General features: G+C 41.0%; 1 protein-coding gene across 2 annotated transcripts in view; it reads left to right on the top strand.

Annotated features, from left to right (window-relative positions):
* LOC122558541 (mixed lineage kinase domain-like protein) overlaps positions 1 to 18301 on the top strand; it is a 43854-nt gene that overhangs the window by 5205 nt on the left and 20348 nt on the right. For both annotated transcript variants that reach the window (XM_043707240.1, XM_043707241.1), the window contains exons 2-5: positions 3702 to 4172; positions 9549 to 9647; positions 12763 to 12940; positions 13037 to 13134. In XM_043707240.1, the coding sequence (XP_043563175.1) occupies positions 3710 to 4172; positions 9549 to 9647; positions 12763 to 12940; positions 13037 to 13134 (838 nt within the window). In that variant the 5' untranslated portion in view covers positions 3702 to 3709. The remainder of the gene's footprint in view (positions 1 to 3701; positions 4173 to 9548; positions 9648 to 12762; positions 12941 to 13036; positions 13135 to 18301) is intronic.

The following is an 18301-nucleotide window of genomic DNA, read 5'->3' as shown; positions in this document are numbered from 1 at the left end:
CATCCCTGTCTTTCCTTTTGCACCATCCTCTCAAGTATCTGGAACCAGGCTGGTGTAGTCTGAAGCCCTGGCCTCCACAGTCAGTCTTGGGCATGGTGCATGTTCAGCTTCTTACTACTCCATCCACCAGGACTTCCAAGTCCCCGTCCACAAAGCAGGCAATCAATTTCCTTCTCTGCCATGTCCAGGGCAAATATTTGGAACCATACTGGCTAGTTCCACACTAACAGTGCTTGTCTGGGTGCACAATGACCTTTTAAAGTGTTCCCAGCATCCAGATGCTGATCCATTCTGGGATATTCCAGCAATGAGAAGTTGTTCCAAATATGGCGCATGGGGAAATGGGGCAAGAATTGGGGGAGGGGAGTCATTATTGGGGTGGAGGTAATTATGAGGCAAGTATGGTAGCTCAGCCTTGCAGATGGAAACTCTCCACTAAAGGCGATAAAACTGACACTTAACTAGAATATTGTAAGATTTAGCCTGATAGGTTTGAACTCCTGAAATGGCACTTCAACTAAGAATGTCCTTATCTAAAGGCAAGAAGAGAAGAAATAACTTGATGTTGCACCTGCATGGCCTAATTAGGTATTTTGCAATGCTATTCCTGTTATGCTGAGCTCATTTGCAAAGGCTCAAATTGCTTGAATGTACATCGGCTTTGTGGGAAAGAATATAGGTCTCCTCTTTCATTTGTGTGAAAAATACATCTCGATATTACTCCTGAATGGCCTAGGTTTATTAATTTTATAACTGCTAAGGTGTAACCTTGAGGAGGTGATGGATGTCTTGCTGGTGTTTTAGAATCTTAGAATCCCTAAAGTGCGGAAACAGGCCCTTTGGCCGAACAAGTCCACACTGACCCTCCCAAGAGTAACCCACCCAGACCCATTCTCTTACCCTATTATCCAATATTCACCCCTGACTATTGCACCTAACCTACACATCGCTGAACACGATGGACAATTTAGCATGGTCAATTCACCTAACCTGCACATCTTTGGACTGTGGGAGGAAATCGGAGCACCAGGAGGATACCCACGCAGACATGGGGAGAATGTACAAACTCCACACAGTTAAAAATCACACAACACCAGGTTATAGTCCAACTGGTTAATTTGGAAGCATTAGCTGTTGGAGCGTTGCTCCTTCATCAGGTGGTTGTGGACTATAAGATTGTGAAACACAGAATTTATAGCAAGTTTACAGTGTGATGTAACTGAAATTATATATTGAAAAGAGCCTGGATTGTTTGTTCAGTCTCTCATCTTTTAGAATGTTAAAAATCACACAACACCAGGTTATAGTCCAACAGGTTTCACAACCCCCCACCCCAGACAGACAGACACACACTCCCATACTCAGACATGCATCCTCTCACAGACTTAGGCACTTTACACTCACACACACATATACAGTCTCTCTCACAGACACTCACAACCCCCCACCCCAGACACACACACACACACACAAACACACTCCCACATGCACCCTCTCACAGACTTAGACGACTTTACACATACACTCTCTCTCAGAGACATTCACAAACCCCCACCCCAGACACACACATGCACACATACACATATACGTTTGTGGGGTGAATTTGTACTTGCAGAGTTACATTGTACTTTGCTCAAAAACTGCATGAATCCACGTAAAACTCTGTTAACTCACTTTTTAGATTAGAATCAGTCTAAGCATTATGGCACAGACAGGGAACACAGGGGGCTAACATCTCAACATCTTATCTGTGCTGACACCAATTGTTACAGTTAACCTGAGAATGTAACTTTTTAAAAAAAGTTTTGTGATTTACATATGAAAGAAGTGAAACTATCATGGTCATTCTAACAGATGAGAGACTTAACAAACAATCAAAGTATTTTTCAATGTATAATTTCAGTTACATCCCACTATAAACTTTTCCTATAAATTCTGTGTCTTACAACTGTGTACTCCATAACGACGAGATGAAGGAGTGGCACTCCGAAAGCTAGTGCTTCCAATTAAACCTGAAGGACTATAACCTGGTGTTGTGTGATTTTTAACTTTGTACACCCCAGTCCAACACCAGCATCTCTAAATCTTTTAGAATGACCATGTTGGTTTCAGTTCTTTCTAGTCTGACAGTTAGACACACCATTGTTCTGCCATTCTCACATTTCGATCACATAATCTGCACTATTAGCACCCTTTCTCCCCCTCACTGCAACTCCACCCCACCCCCACCCAAAGAAAGAACTGAAACCAACATGGTAATTCTAAAAGATGAGAGACATAACAAACAATCCAGGTCTTTTGTGCAATTCTTAACTTTGTATACCCCAGTCCAAACCGGCATTTCCAAATCAAAACTCCACACAGACAATTGCCCAAGGTCTCCGGCACTGTGAGGCAGCAATGCTAACCACTGAACTACCTTGCTACCCCAAGGTAAGGAAGGGTAACCTCTTTTGACCACCTCAGGTTGGTCGCAACAAATAGTTTTATTTCTTTTTCAATATGCAATGATCAAATTTCAGTTCAAACTTAGTTAACCAGGGTGGGAGAGGGTGACCTGTGAGGGCAATGCAATGATGTCTCAGTGTGAAAACAAAAATTGCTGGAAATCACAGTGGGTGAGGCACATCAATGGAGAGAGAGCAAAGTAAGGGTGGAGTATTAGGGGAGAAAGAGTGCTGATAGTGCAGATTAAATGATCGGAACCTGAGAATGGCAGAACAATGCTGTGTCTAACTGTCAGACTGGAAAGAACAGATGATCCCACTGGAGTGGGGGTAGGCGTGAGAGGACATGGTGACAGTGAATGCAACAAGTAAAGCTAAAAGAAAGGGAAGGAATTGGATTAAGTTCACAATCTGATGGCGTTGAACTCAACATTATATCCAGAAGGTTGTAAAGTGCCTAATCTGAAGATGAGATGTTGTTTTCCAGTTTGCACTGTGATTCGTTGGAGCATTGCAGCATGCTAAAGACAGACAAATGGGCATACGATCAGGATGCTGAGTTAAAATGAGTGGCTATGGGAAGGTTGGGGTCATGCTTGTGCACGGACTGGAGGTGTTCTGCAAAGCGGTCACCCTCTATTGTTAAAGGTAAAAGGCAGTCACTGGCAGTTCACTGCCTGAATTTTAGTCTGACAGCACTCATTAAGATTGAGCTCTATCTGATTATTCTCCTCACTCTGGTTTAAAATCACACAAGATTATGTAATTAATGAATAAACCACTGAGGAAATTGCCTCATGTGTGATCATTTCAAAGAGCAGAGCTATGTATGTTGACTTGTGTTTTTGCTAATTTTCTGCTGACATGGAGTATGATGGCCTCCTTTTGAGCTGTGAGTTTTTATAAATCTATAATCATGGAAGCTGGTGTTGAGTAAAGAGATTGTGAGCGGTGTGTTTCTGTTCCATTGGTCTGTGTGTTAATCAAAATATGAATACCCATGTCCTTTGGATATACCCACCCCTCACTCTCAACTCCCCAAACCTGATTTTACTTCAGTGTGTAATCTAAGGAATAGACTATATTGTGCAGCATTGTGTTAAACTGTGCTCTCTGTGCTCTTACCAAGACTGCAGTAGCAAGGTTCAGTGAGGGACCACAATCAGGTCTAGCCTGTCCTTTATAATTCTGGATGGCATACATTTTACTGTCAGCTCGTTCTAAGATAGCATTGATGATCTTCTGTCATTGCAGATTCCAGCATGGATTACATTGAAAAAATTTTTAAACTGGCTCAAACTGTTTATTCACTCTGTGGTGAGGTGAAAATGAATCGCAAGCGGTGCCAGCGCCTGAAGGTTCGAATCGAATGCCTCATGGAAATTGTGGCCGATTTTCGGAATCATCAGGACCTGATTAAGCCAAAGATTATGAAGGAGATGATGGGGATTTTGGAGTTTGCAGGAGATTTTATAAAGTCTTTCACCAACAAGCATGGATTCTCCAAGGTCTTCAAGGCTTATGAAATCAAGGAAGACTTCAATCATCTCAATGAGCGAATAAATGATGTCGCTAGTGCCTTCGTCCTGGCCCTGCAAACTAAAGAAATAATTTTGTCGAATTTGGTGAACACGTTTGACGAAAAACAAAGGGGAAAAGATGATGAACAAGACACAAAGGATGATGAGCAAGATCTGGAGAAGACTGCAAAGAAGTTGGAAGAGGGTATGTGGATGGTCACTTGTAATTTATTGGTTTTGGTTTTGGTTTTAATTTGACAACATAATTATTAGGAGGCATTGCAGAAAGATTACGCACTGAGTAGCATTCTGACTGTATCCCTAAATGCATAGCAAAGAAAAGGATTTTGTATTTATTGGTGTGAAAAGCATTGGCATCTGCCTCTGGATTAGAGTGGTGCTGGAAAAGCACAGCAGGTCAGGCAGCATCCAAGGAGCAGGCCACTGTATCTTCAAACATGGGGGAAATCCTCTATAAATCAGCATAAGCTTTTCTGATTGACTTCTCAGCATTGTAATCATTTAAAATTTAACAGTCCATTTAAATTATTTGACATATAGAATCCCACATCCACTACATTTATAAAAGCTAGTGTTTCAGCAGTCAAAATACATTATTTTCTTTCTTTCCAAACTGAGGATCAACATTTCCCAAGCATCAGAAAAATTATGAAATGAGCTACACTGAACAAGTACTACATGTATAAATATAAAACATTGCCCAAAGTCACTAGTTTCATGGTCATTGATCATATTATGATCACATAAGAATGAGAAATTAAGAAGTGTTTTCTCCATTATTTAGTATTTTATCTATCCTTAAAAAACGTGTTTTCGGATGTTTCATTCCGGTGATAAGCTCAAGTCTACCAAAAGTTCTGGTTAGTCTGAGTGTGAAGCAGTTTCACTGAATAATGAAGGTTTATGACCATAAAACAAAAGGAAAAAGGAACAGGAGTAAGGCTTTCTGCCACTCGAGCTTGTTCTATCATTCAATACGACCATGACCATTTTACTGCCCTTTTGCCAAAACCCTTGATTCCCCTGTTAGTCAAGAATCTATCTTTCTCAGCCTGAAACATACACAAGGACTTTGCCCCCCACAGGTCTCTGCGGCAAGGAGTTATAAAAACTCTCAACACTCTGACAGAAGCAATTCCACCTCATCTCAATCTTAAATTGGCACTCCTTAATTCTGAGACAATGGTCTCTGGTCTGAGAATCTCCACCAGGGAAACATCTTCTCAGTATTTACGCTGTCAAGCCCTGTAAGAATCTTACATATTTCAAACTCTAATTTTTCTAAACTTCAGTGAGTAGAGTCCAAACATGTTTAATCTTTTCTCATAAGATAATTGCTCCATACTGGGGATCTTCCTAGTGAATCCTCTCTGAACTGCCTCCAATGAAATAATATATTTTCTTAACTAAAGGAACCAGAACTGTTTACAGTGCTCCAGATGTGGTATCACCAAAACTTTGTACAGTTGCCATAAGAGTTCCCGACTCATACTTCAACCCCCTTGAAATAAGGGCTATCATTCCATTGGTCTTCCTTATTTCCTGCTGCACCTCTGTGCTAGCTTTCTGTGTTTTGTGCTCAAGTCCCTTTGTGTTGCAGCTTTTCACAGGTTTTCTCCATTCCAAAATTAACAACTTCACATTTTCCCACATAATACTCCATTTGCCAACTTTTGGCCCACTTAGCTTAACCGATCAATATCTCTCTGTAAATTATTTGTATCCCTCTCACAACCTGCATTTCCACTTGCTTTTGTGTTGTTTGTAAACCTGGCTACCGAACACTAGCCTCCTTCCTCTAAACCATTAATACATATTGTAAACAGTTGTGGTCCCAGCACCGATCCCTGTGGAACCCACTGATCACAGGTCACTAACCTGAAAAAGAACATCATCCCCATTCACAGTTTCCTGCCCATTAGTCAGTTGTCTATCCCCATCAGCACACTATCTCCCACAGCGTGGGCTCCTAACATGTAAAAGGCTGATAAACGAATTTTAGGCTCATCCAATAGGAGGGTCAGTGTAAACTCAGATGAAACATTAGGTTGCTGGGACTTATTCTGTATTTAACCTTTCTAATATCTTGGCATCTGTGGACAATGTCAACACCATTTTGAAATCTGCTATCGTTGAATCCTGCATTATTTGTGGCATCATTGAGTGTGCCATTTTTAACATAAAGTGAATTTTTCTTCAGAATTTTTTTAAGACAGGAAGCATCTGATTTAACAGACTCTCTCCCAGAGACTGAACACCAACTAGATTCAGTATTCTATTCATGCTGGACACCGTGGCGTAATCATAGAATTTTAGAGCAATATAGCACAGAAACAGACCTTTCAGTTCAGCTCGTCCATATCGACCAAGCTAAATTTGTCTGCATTTGACCCATCTCCCTCTAAATCTTTCTTTTTCATGTATCTGTCCAAGTATCTTTTAGAAGTTGTAACTGTATCTGCATTTATTACTTCTTCTTGCAGTACATTCCAAACATGAACCAACCTCTGGGTGAAAAAGTTGCCTCTCAGGTCCGTTTTAAATCTTTCTCCCCTTGCCTTAAAAATACGTCTCTTGTTTTGAATTCTCCCTTCCTAGAAAAACGACCTTTCCCATTCAACTTATCTATAGCCCTCATGATTTCATAAACCTCTATAAGGTCACCCCTCAACCTCCTCTGCTCCAGTGAAAAAAGTCTCAGCATACCCAGCCTCTCCTCTCACTCAAATCCTCTAGTCTGGGCAACACCCTGAGCCCTCTACAATTTAGTAATATAGAGGAATTGCAAATTTACAGTGAAGATGTGCCCCCTGGGGTCAGGATCCTGGAAGTTGTGGAACTAATGTAAAGCATCAGAAAAATCATAAATGTAAGAGGGAATAGACTGGACAAGTTGAAGAAAAACATTGAGTATACATTAAGAAATGGGCCTGTAATTTAAAGAGTGATCTTGGCACCCCAAAACGTAATACTTAAATCTTTTCTGATGACATAATCTTGCATGGAATGACTATATATTTTCCACAATCAGTCAAGGTCTAATAGATTCCTGGAGTGGAGGGATTGTCTTATGAGCAAAGGCTAAACAGCTTGGGACTTTACTCACTGCCAGTTGTTTTTGACAGTTCTTTTGACAATTCACCTGAACAGTTTTCACAGTTTTTGATACTTCTCATTGACAATTGATCTTGCCACCTTTGCTTGTTATTTTTGATCGTTTAAATGAGCTTCAGTTTAATTAAATTTATGCAGTTTTATGCACGTTAGCAATTCAAAGGGATCTGACATTTCCCCCAGATGCTTTCCAGGACCATATTCAAAGGTGTCTTACTGCTCCAAAATGGTATGCTGGCTAATGAATCCATAAAGTTCACACCTGCTCCCACCTAGTGTAATATGCACACTTCATGTTGCAGACACCCATGTCGCCAAAAATCACATGAGTACATGCAGCTGCTGATTTTTATGGACATCTGCCTTGGTAAATTACAGTTGCATCGAATATAGCCTGACCTCATTTGCACCCCCACGAAAGTGCTATGTTTCCTGTTCAGTAATAGGGCTTCTAATTTCCAGGCTGAAGTCCACCAATTTTGAAACAAGGAAGAAACTCTGTTATGATGAAATTCCAGGCCTCAGTGTCTGATACCAAAAGATTTCTTGCATTGACCAATAACATTTAGATGGTTTTCTCGCACTAAGAATGAGATTTCTTCGAGATTATCTAAATATATTAATGAATTAGCAATTGCTTAGCCTCAGACCAGCAGGTTTTGAGCACACCAGAGAGCATCTAAGCATTGTGTTGATAATCCTTCAGCAGCAGTTCTTTTTTATCTTAGTGTGCTTCTCGGCAACCAGGCCACAGAGCACACAGTCTTCCATTACACAAATGTTTGGATCGAAACCTGACAAAAACTGCTTATATATCCAGATCCTCTTTGCAAAGGCACATTTCAGGAGGAGATGGGAGATGGTTTCTTTCCCATGCAGCTGCCTCAAGACAGAATATTGACATGTTGAAACTCCACGTGTGCTGGGCTCACAGTGCAGTGAGTCTTTCTTGACACCAACCAAGCTATACGTTAGTGCTTACTTGGAAGTCACACCAATGAAGCATTCTGTCAGATGACCTGACAGTCTGCTCAGAGAACCATCCAACAGGATCCACCATTATGTGAAGATATAATTGGGGTCAAAGATATTTTTCTGCTCAAATGTTTCCGCAAAGGACAAGCGGTATTGTTGGGCTCAAATGAATGGAGTGTTCTGTGTTAGTAAGGTCTGACCCACCCTTCATAAACCAAGACAGAAAGAACCTCAGTATGTGGAGACATATGAAGCTTATTGTATTCATGGACAGAGTGATAGAGACACTCACAAGCATGGTCATTAACGGCAATGTTGGTTACATTTATTCCCTCTTTATGTTGGGGTTTGTACATCATGTCTTTGTGGATGCAAATCCATTGTCAATATCTGAGTAAAAAAGAAATTGACTTGTGTGATTATCATGAGCAAATTTTGGTAAGGACCCGATCCCACATAGAGCAACATTCAAACCCTTACACACAATGAGCAGCTTCTTGTCCACAGTTGAAAGTAACTGAGCTCCCCTACGCCCAGTTTCTCTTTCAGCATGGCAATATGCTCCTTCCAAATATTGGCCCCTCCAAATCACATACCAGTAATTATAGAAGTCTAACCTTGTAACAAAGGGAATACAAACTGATCTTTTCAGTTCCTTTCTGCTTGATATGTCAACTTTCATGTGACTTTGGATTCACACTGCAGCACAAAGCTGTCCTGAGAAGGAAATTTCTTGAGACGGAGTTTAACTCAAAACACATTGGAAAATAGCTCTGTTCCAGATAAGTTTTGTAGAAAAGTGACCAAAGAATCGTAAAACATGCCAGGGACAATGGAAACAAAAGTAGAAATGAAATTTTAGAATTCGTATTCTTGTTTTAAAGTTCCTTCATGACTACACCTCTCATTGGCTCTATAATCTCCATCACCCCATAATACACTGATATGTTTGTGCTGCACTAATTCTAGCTTCTTGAACATCTGTAATTTTAATTATTGTATTATTGGTGGCTGTTCCTTCAATTGCTACACCTGAAGTTCTGGAATATGCTTTTACATTTGTCTATTTCCCTTTCTCCTTTAAGACAATCCTTAAAATCAACTACTTTCCCTCAACCTTTTGGTCATCAGATATAATACATACTTACATGGTTCTGTGTCAGACTTTGTTTACAAAGCTCCTGTATAACCTTGGGATATTTCATTACACTAAAGGCAGTGTATACATACATCTTGTTGTTGTGCAGAGGTGTCATTTTTTAAAGGGCAAAAGGTGCTTGAACTGTTCACAAATCTGATGCAGTGGTGGAAGCGTCTGTCACTTTTCCCTATCTCAGATATAGAAAATCAACATGTTTCCATGCAAATGTGTCACCTTAAAGCAGGTTCTCTCCCAGTTTTGTGTAGTTATCATTGTTCCCAGCAAGAGAGAGTTGAGTTTCTTAAGCGTTATTGACTACTTATTTTGCAGCATTGCACTCAATGGGGGAGATGTTGCAACAGACTGTGAATGATGGCGTGCAGGAAATAAAAATGGACTTGAAGGACATCAAACGTATACTTGATTCATGTGAGTACACCAGAGAGAAAGGCTCTGCAACCAATTCAACAATTAACTTAAATTGGCTTCTTATTGAGCTGAGCCAGATTATCTATAACCCAACACCTTCGCCTCCATGCCTTCTTTTTCAATCAAGACCCTCACCCACCCTCTGATCTGCAACCAATTCAACAATTAACTTAAATTGGCTTCTTATTGAGCTGAGCCAGATTATCTATAACCCAACACCCTATATCTATACCCAATCACACAACAATCACACTTCAACCCAGAATTGATTCACATGCTCTTCCCAAGCCTGGTACGAGAAATTTGTGAACATTCCAATTCCAAATCAGCGTAATTGACCCAAACTGCAATCCATTACTTCGCCAAAGCATGAACACTCAGGAATATGGTAGCTGCTGCTTGACAGCTTTCCTGATCTTTGGAGACATGCTGGTCAGAAGACCCTCATTTATTCATACTGTTACATTAGCAAGACCTGGCCTTGACAGCACAGAGCAGCTGAGACATCAAAAGTTATGAATCGCTCGAATGGGTCAAAAGCAGGAAAATTATAATTGACAGTGCTTTTCTGTGAGCTCCCCATCACTTCCTCCTCTACCAAAGTAACTGCCCCGGGCAAGCAGCATGATGTTTAGGGCTGGATACTGACTTTGCATCAATGAGATCTGCATTCAGTTTCAGCCAAGAGTAATGACAGGAATGTTTTTTCTATCAGTGATGTCAGCAGTAATTAGTGAGTATGGGTAGCCACAATAATCATAGATGCGAAATTGTCAATTCATTCAGAGAGTCCAAAGGATGGCTAATTTAGGAAATGGGACAGAATATATAGAACATAGAATATTACAGCACAGTACAGGCCCTTCAGCCCTTGATGTTGCATGACCTGTGAAACCAATCTGAAGCCCATCTAACCTACACTATTCCATTCTCATCCATGTGCCTATCCAATGACCATTTGAATCCCCTTAAAGTTGGCGAGTCTGCTACTGCTACAGGCAGTGTGTTCCACACCCCTATTACTCTCTAAATAAAGAAACTACCTTTTGAAATCTGTCCTATATCTGTCACCCGTCAATTTAAATCTATGTCCCCTTATGCTAGCCATCACTATCCGAGGAAAAAGGCTCTCACTGTCCACCCTGTCTAACCATCTGATTATCTTATATGTCTCAATTAAGTCAACCTCTCAATATTCTTCTCTCTAACAAAAACAGGCTGAAGTCCCTCAATCTTTCCTCATTAGACCGTCCCTCCAAGCAACATCCTAGTAAATCTCCTTTTAACCCTTTCCAAGGCTTCCACATCCTTGCTATAATGCAGTGACAAGAACTGTACACAATGCTCTAAGTGCGGCCGCACCAGAGTTTTGTACAGCTGCAGAATGACCTCATAGTTCCAAAACTCAATCCTCCTGCCAATAAAAGCAAACACACCGTATGCCTTCTTAACAACCCTACCAACCTGGGTGGCAACTTTCAAGGATCTATGTACCTGAACACCAAGATCTCTCTGCTCATCGACATTACCAAGAATCTTACCATTAGCCAGTACTCTGCGTTCCTGTTACTCCTTCCAAAATGAATAACCTCACACATTTCCACATTAAACTCCAGTTGCCACCTCTCAGCCCAGCTCTGCAGCTTATCTATGTCCCTCTGTAACCTACAACATCCTTTGTCACAATCCACAACTCCATCGACCTTAGTATCATCCACAAATTTAATAACCCATCCTTCTACGCCCTCATCCAGGTCATTATAGAAATGACAAGCAGCAGCGGACCCAAAACAGATCCTTGCTGTACATCGCTGGTAACTGAACTCCAGGATAAGTATTTCCCATTAACCACCAAGGTTTCAGTTTGTCTTCTTTCAGCTAGCCAATCTCTGATCCAAATCACTAAATCGCCCTCAATCCCATGCCACCGTATTTTGTGCAATAGCCTACCGTAGAGTGCCTTATCAAACACCTTACTGAAATCCATCTACACCACATCAATGGCTACACATCCACCTGTTTGGTCACCTTCTCAAAGAACTCAATAAGGCTTGAGAGGCACGACCTACCCTTCACAAAACCATGTTGACTATCCCTAATCAACTTATTCCTCTCTGGATGATTGTAAGTCCTATCTCTTATAATCCTTTCCAACACTTTACCCACAACCAAAGTAAAGCTCTCTGGTCTATAATTACCAGAGTTGTCTCTACTCCCCTTCTTGAACAAGGGAACAACATTTGCTGTCCTCCAATCTTCTGGTACTCTTCCTGTAGACAATGAAGACATAAAGATCAAAGCCAAAGGTTCAGCAATCTCCTTCCTGGTTTCCCAGAGAATCCCCGGGACAAATCCCATCCAGCTCAGGGGAGTTATTTATTTTTACACTTTCCAGAATTGCTAACACCTCTTCCTTCAAGTCTAGGAGTCTGTTTCTCAGTATTCTCCTCGATGATATAGTCTTTTTCATACTGATGAAAAGTATTCATTTAGCATTTCCCCTATCTCCTCTGACTCCATATACAACTTCCCACTACTATCCTTGATTGGCCCTCATTTTACTCTCGTCATTCTTTTATTCCTGATATACCTATAGAAAGCCTTAGGATTTTCCTTGGCTCTATCCGCCAACAACTTCTCATGTGCCTTCCTGGCTCTTCCTAGCTCTCTCTTAAGGTCTTTCCTAACTAACTTGTAACTCTCAAGTGCCCTAACTGAGCCTTCACATCTCATCCTAACATAAATCTTCTTCTTCCTCTTGACAAGAGATTCAACTTCCTTAGGAAATCACGGCTCCTGTGGTCGACAACTTCCTCCTGTGTGACAGGTACATATTTATCAAGGACACACAGTAGCTGTTCCTTGAATAAGCTCCACATTTCAATTGTGCCCTCCCCCTGCAGTTTCCTTCCCCATCCTATGCATCCTAAATCTTGTCTAATTGCTTTGTAATTGCCTTTCCCCCAGCTGTAACTCTTGCCCTGTAGGACAGTATTCTGTACTTGACCAATCCTTATCCAGGAATGCTGACTGGGATTTGCAAAAATATGGGATAACTGGTATCTTCTTGTGTGTATCCAGCCTTTGATGAAATGTTTCTCTCCATCCCTTTCAGACAATGAGAAATTTTCTGCCCACCCAGTGAAGCATATTTCGGATTTAAAAATAGATGACATCGAAATGGAAAACAAACCTTTCATGGAAACTGACAAATTCAAATATTACAAAGGAATGCTTTATGGATTCCCAGTGGCCATTAAACGTTTCCTTAATGTTGGATTTTCTAATCTGAAGTGAGTATGGATTACAAACTGTCTGAATTCAGCACATTCCCTCTCGGCAACATTTCAACAAGGATTGATGTTTCTACCCTTTTTTCCTTTCTCTAGCGAAATTCAGAAAACCTTTTACAATGAGGCTCAGACCATGAAGCATTATGAATCGCCAAATATTGTGCGAATTTATGGAATCTGCATTAATCAGAAGGGTAAGCTAGTTCTAGGCATAAATTTAATAGAAGAATATGCAATAAAGATTTGCATTTTTGTTGCAACCTGCACAATTTCAGGACTTCTGTTGTTCGTGGTGAAATTTGTGGCAGAATCAAGCGAGATGTCTGATGAGGCCTATCTTGACATTCGAGTACCTCACTGCATTTCTTACATATTTGATGAGTGGTGAGGCAAATTTATCGCAATGCGGCAGTGATTTGCTAAGTAGAGGGGATTATTGCTTGTTTAAATGCCTTATTAACAGCCAAATTTGCCTAATTAATATTCATCTTCCTTTCTTACTAAATGCACTAAGCTATATTTAGAGAATTCTTAGCATGGAAATTGGGAGTGAACACCTGATGATTTAAGCTTGCTTGGCTCTGGGCACCAACCTCTCAAGACTTACACCATGAGCACCAGCCACGCACAACCCACATCCTTGGACATTGGTATCTGACAACATCGTAATTTTGTGCTCAATGGCATGCATGCAGCTCATGGACTGGTGCAGGTTGCATCTCTGAGCTCTTCACTTGCTGTCATAGCACTCATTCAGTTTGAGTCCACCCGAATACCCAAAGCATCCTGCTTTGCATGGTCTTGCCTTGCTTTTCTGTACATTTTCTTTCTCGGACAGAGTTACCAGTTTATACTATTTCTGTTTTGCCTTGCCATGTAGTACAGACAGAAAGGAAGAAACTTTGTCATTGTTATCAGCAAGCCTCAGTCAAGTCCAGAGAGAAAGCCTTCGGTCAGGGGTTCCTGGCACAATAAGTCAAGGACAGCTTTCAATACCAGCCCAGGGGTTTGGACACAGTCAACAGCTTGCGATGGTCAGGATACTGTCAACACAAGGGGTGAGATGCCAAATGTCAGGCAGCCCACCATTCATCTTGACTCTTTCTGCCATACTCTTGGCTGTTTTCCTCCTGGAGTGAGAGAGATGCTGGTCTTTGAAGGAGATAAAAGGGGTGGCACAGTTATTTTTTCTCACGCAGGTGGGGAGATGTCTGTGGGTGAATAGGCAGCAGACAGGGTATGCACAGTTAGGGGTGTCAGAGGTTGGGGTGGGTGATGCCAAGTGGTAAAAATGTTGCAGGCAATACTAAAAATGGTAGAGCAAATGTCTCATGTGAAGTGGTTGTAATAACAGAGAAAGGTATCAAAAAGAAGGTGGTGGATCATGCTAGTGGCATGGAGAAAATTATTGATTGTGCATTCCTTCACATAGCTGAAACTGCACTAATTCAGGCAGTAAGCTCAGACCAGACTGGCATGGTCTGGTATTGTGGTCTTCACTGCTCGTCCTGGAGAAAGAGAAGCACCACTTCATTCAGCAGGATCTCCAGATGCCTACCTGCAAAGTAGGGCATCAAATTTGCCATTGTCTACCATGTCTAGAGCAATTGGCAGGGACCGTGCAGAGTATCTCTGGACTAACAGTGCTTGTCTGTGTGCACAATGGCTTTTTAAGAATGGTGCAAGTGCCAGGGCTGCCAGCCGTTTCTAGATTATCCTGATAGTAGCAAATTGTTCTGTGAATGGAGGATAATAAGATGTGTATAGAATTACACAAGAGGGACATTATGGGGTGGGTAGGTAGCTGATGAGACAAGTTTAGTTGAACAAGTTGAGAAAACATAGTCAGCCTCATGGCAAACATTTTTACTCCTTCCCGCCAAAAATATGATAAAACCTGCCATAATTGGATATCCATCAGGAAGATTGGCATTTTAAACTTTGCTAACATGACCAATTTCATATCTTATGGATCACCGAAGGTTGGAAACTTGAACACATGCTTATCTGAATTGATTTTTGTCGTGGAAAATAAATCAACTCGACTCAAATGCTAGCGAGAGCAAAGAAAAAGTTTTATTACAGGCCTTTGCAAAGGGACCCTCTTCACTTGACAAAATACCTTATGCAGGGGGTCCCGAGTATCATTCATATGGTTCCTTTATACCATACTTCGCTCAGCCTTATCTCACCTCAAGGGCAATCAGCTTGGGAACAGTTCAAGCCCTTTTCCACATAAGGAGTTGTTTTCCCATTCCCTTGCTATTGAAAAAACTGCTACTGCCCTTGTGTTTTCCCCTGACTCTGCCAAATTAGATTGTTTGCAAAACTTGCAAGGACAGGCTGTCTGTTCATAGAATTCAGTGAAGTCAGGCTGTCTGCATTAAATTGACTTAGTAAGGCATTCTTTTACAGATTTCACAATAAATGTCAATTTTGTTAATTTTCATGACAATTTTCTTCAATATTTTATTCACTCTCAGAATATCCTCAACTATAAATGTTTTGTCGTGTACTTAATTTTAGCCATTGCTGGAATTAAGTTTAATCTCAGGTACACAATACTTCAACTGACTAATCAAACTTCTTAAGTGTCTGTTTATACCTTGGCTGCAAGATCTTCTGTGAGACTTGGTTCAATTTATTGGGATATGATTGCCTTCCTTGAAGTAAGATAGTTGATACAAAATCACTTGCAACTTATTTCGTTTCATATCCAATCCTACATATTTCCAAGTCTCTTAAGACTGACTACCAATCTTAGAACTCCTTTTATTTTATTCATCATACACTGCCTGAATTCTACAGAACTTCTCCACAGAAGATTATCAATGTGCATGATAAAGATGCCTGCTAGTTTCTCCTTAAGGTACTGGGTCTTCTTTTAACTGAATACAATCCACATTCAGCAGAATTGACCTGACTGAGAAGTACCATGGGCGGCACAGTGGCACAGTGGTTAGCACTGCTGCCTTACAGCGCCAGACACCCGGGTTCAGGCAACTGTGTGTGTGGAGTTTGCACATTCTCCGCATGTCTGCATGGGTTTTCTCCGGGTGCTCCGGTTTTCTCCCACAGTCCAAAAAATTGTGCAGGTTAGGTGAATTGGCCATACGAAATTGCCCGTAGTGTTAGGTGAAGGGCTAATTATAGGGGAATAGGTCTGGGTGGGTTGCTCTTCGGAGGGTCGGTGTTGACTTGTTGGGCCAAAGAGCCTGTTTCCACACTGTAAGTAATCTAATCTAATCTAATCTAATCTAATCTAATCTAATCTAATCTAATATTTTATTCTACCCATAACTATGCTTCTTTAATTTTCATAATCTCACTTCTTGCAAGGCTTCAAAAAGACTTTCCTCTGAAGTACTTTTCTTTGCAAAAATGCAGCTTTTATACTGATCAATTTGCATTCCCAAAACTATCTTAATAAAAGAGCTAAAATAAATGTTTTTAGACTTCCTTTTCCTGCTGTACAGAAGTCGACTAATTTTTGATCTCTCTTCGAAACCCTCATCATTAATCTGTATTGAACCTTATATGTACTGTCCAGAAACAGTTAGAGTCATAGAGATGTATAGCATGGAAACAGACCTTCGGTCCAACCTGTCTATGCCGACCAGATATCCCAACCCAATTTAGTCCCACCTGTCAGCACCTGGCCCATATCTCTCCAAACCCTTCCTATTCATATACCCATCCAAATGCCTCTTAAATGTTGCAATTGTACCAGCTTCCACCACTTTCTCTGGCAGCTCATTCCATACACGTACCACCCTCTGTGTGAAAAAGTTGCCTCTTAGGTCTCTTTTATATCTTTCCCCTCTCACCTTAAACCTATGCCCTCCAGTTCTGGACTCCCTGGCCACAGGGAAAAGACTTTGTCTACTTATCCTATTCATGCCCCTCATAATTTTGCAAACCTCTATAAGGTTTGCCTCTCCCTAATCAGTCATTGCCTTTCCAAATACATGTACATCCTGTCCCTCAGAATTCCCTCCAACAACTTGCTTACCACTGACGTCGGGCTCACTGGTCTATAGTTCCCAGGCTTGTCCTTACCACCTTTCTTAAACAGTGGCACCACGTTAACCAACCTCCAGTCTTCCAGCACCTCACCTGTGACTATCGATGATACAAATATCTCAGCAAGAGGCCCAGCAATCACTTTTTTAACTTCCCATAGAGTTCTAGTCTTCTGTATGTATTCATCTGTGCAGTCAGACTACCTGCCCTTGATCAGCATCTCAGTGTATTCACTAGGTTTTTCTAGTTCTCCAACTTATTTTGTTTGGCATAATTTATGAAGGTATCTTCTAATTTATGAGTAGCTATAAACCTTCTTGACCATGAGGACTTTTACTTCTCATGAGATTTTGAGCCTATTCTAATGACATTCCATTATCAAATTACAATTTCTACTTGTCCTCCTATCTCATTCTGGACTATCATTACAAGATCTCCTTCTCCAATTATTAGAATTCCCTTCAAAAGTCCATGGTTTTTTTCTGAAGACAGTGTTCACATTCAGATCCACTTTTAAAACTCATACTGCATTTTCTACCTTCAAATTCTTTATCTCCTTTTGCCAATCCATGACCTTATCTTCTGTCCCTCATCTTGCACATTTCAGCTATGTTCGGCTAGTGGCTTTCTTTGCTCTCTCTATAATAGTATCCTTACATCCAATGACATTTTTTCTGGCAAAAATATGACTTAAGTACCAAATTTAATTTGTTGTGCATGAGATGTGTGTCACTATGATTTTGTCCATAGTCAGTCACCCCTTCTGCCAAAATGCGCTCATCATAATTGTCTGATGTACAAAGTTCAAGATGCCACATCACTTTCTATAACTTGCTCCAATTCTATAAATGTAGAATCTGTGCCAGTCAACCTCAAAACATCCAATCTAACAGCCTGATCGCCATGATAATAGACAATAGACAATAGGTGCAGGAGTAGGCCCTTCGAGCCTGCACCGCCATTCAATATAATCATGGCTGATCATTCCTAATCAGTATCCTGTTCCTGCCTTATCTCCATAACCCTTGATTCCACTATCTTTGAGAGCTCTATCCAACTCTTTCTTAAATGAATCGAGAGAGTGGGCCTCCACTGCCCTCTGGGGCAGAGCATTCCACACAGCCACCACTCTCTGGGTGAAGAAGTTTCTCCTCATCGCTGTCCTAAATGGTCTACCCCGTATTTTTAAGCTGCGTCCTCTGGTTCGGCACTCACCCATCAGCAGAAACATGTTTCCTGCTGCCAGAGTGTCCAATCCTTTAATAATCTTATACGTCTCAATCAGATCCCCTCTCAATCTTCGAAACTCAAGGGTATACAAGCCCACTCGCTTCAGTC

Source organism: Chiloscyllium plagiosum, chromosome 17 (assembly GCF_004010195.1).
Source record: "Chiloscyllium plagiosum isolate BGI_BamShark_2017 chromosome 17, ASM401019v2, whole genome shotgun sequence".
NCBI classification, from domain to species: Eukaryota; Metazoa; Chordata; class Chondrichthyes; order Orectolobiformes; family Hemiscylliidae; genus Chiloscyllium; species Chiloscyllium plagiosum.
This window is presented reverse-complemented; position numbering and strand designations above follow the sequence as displayed.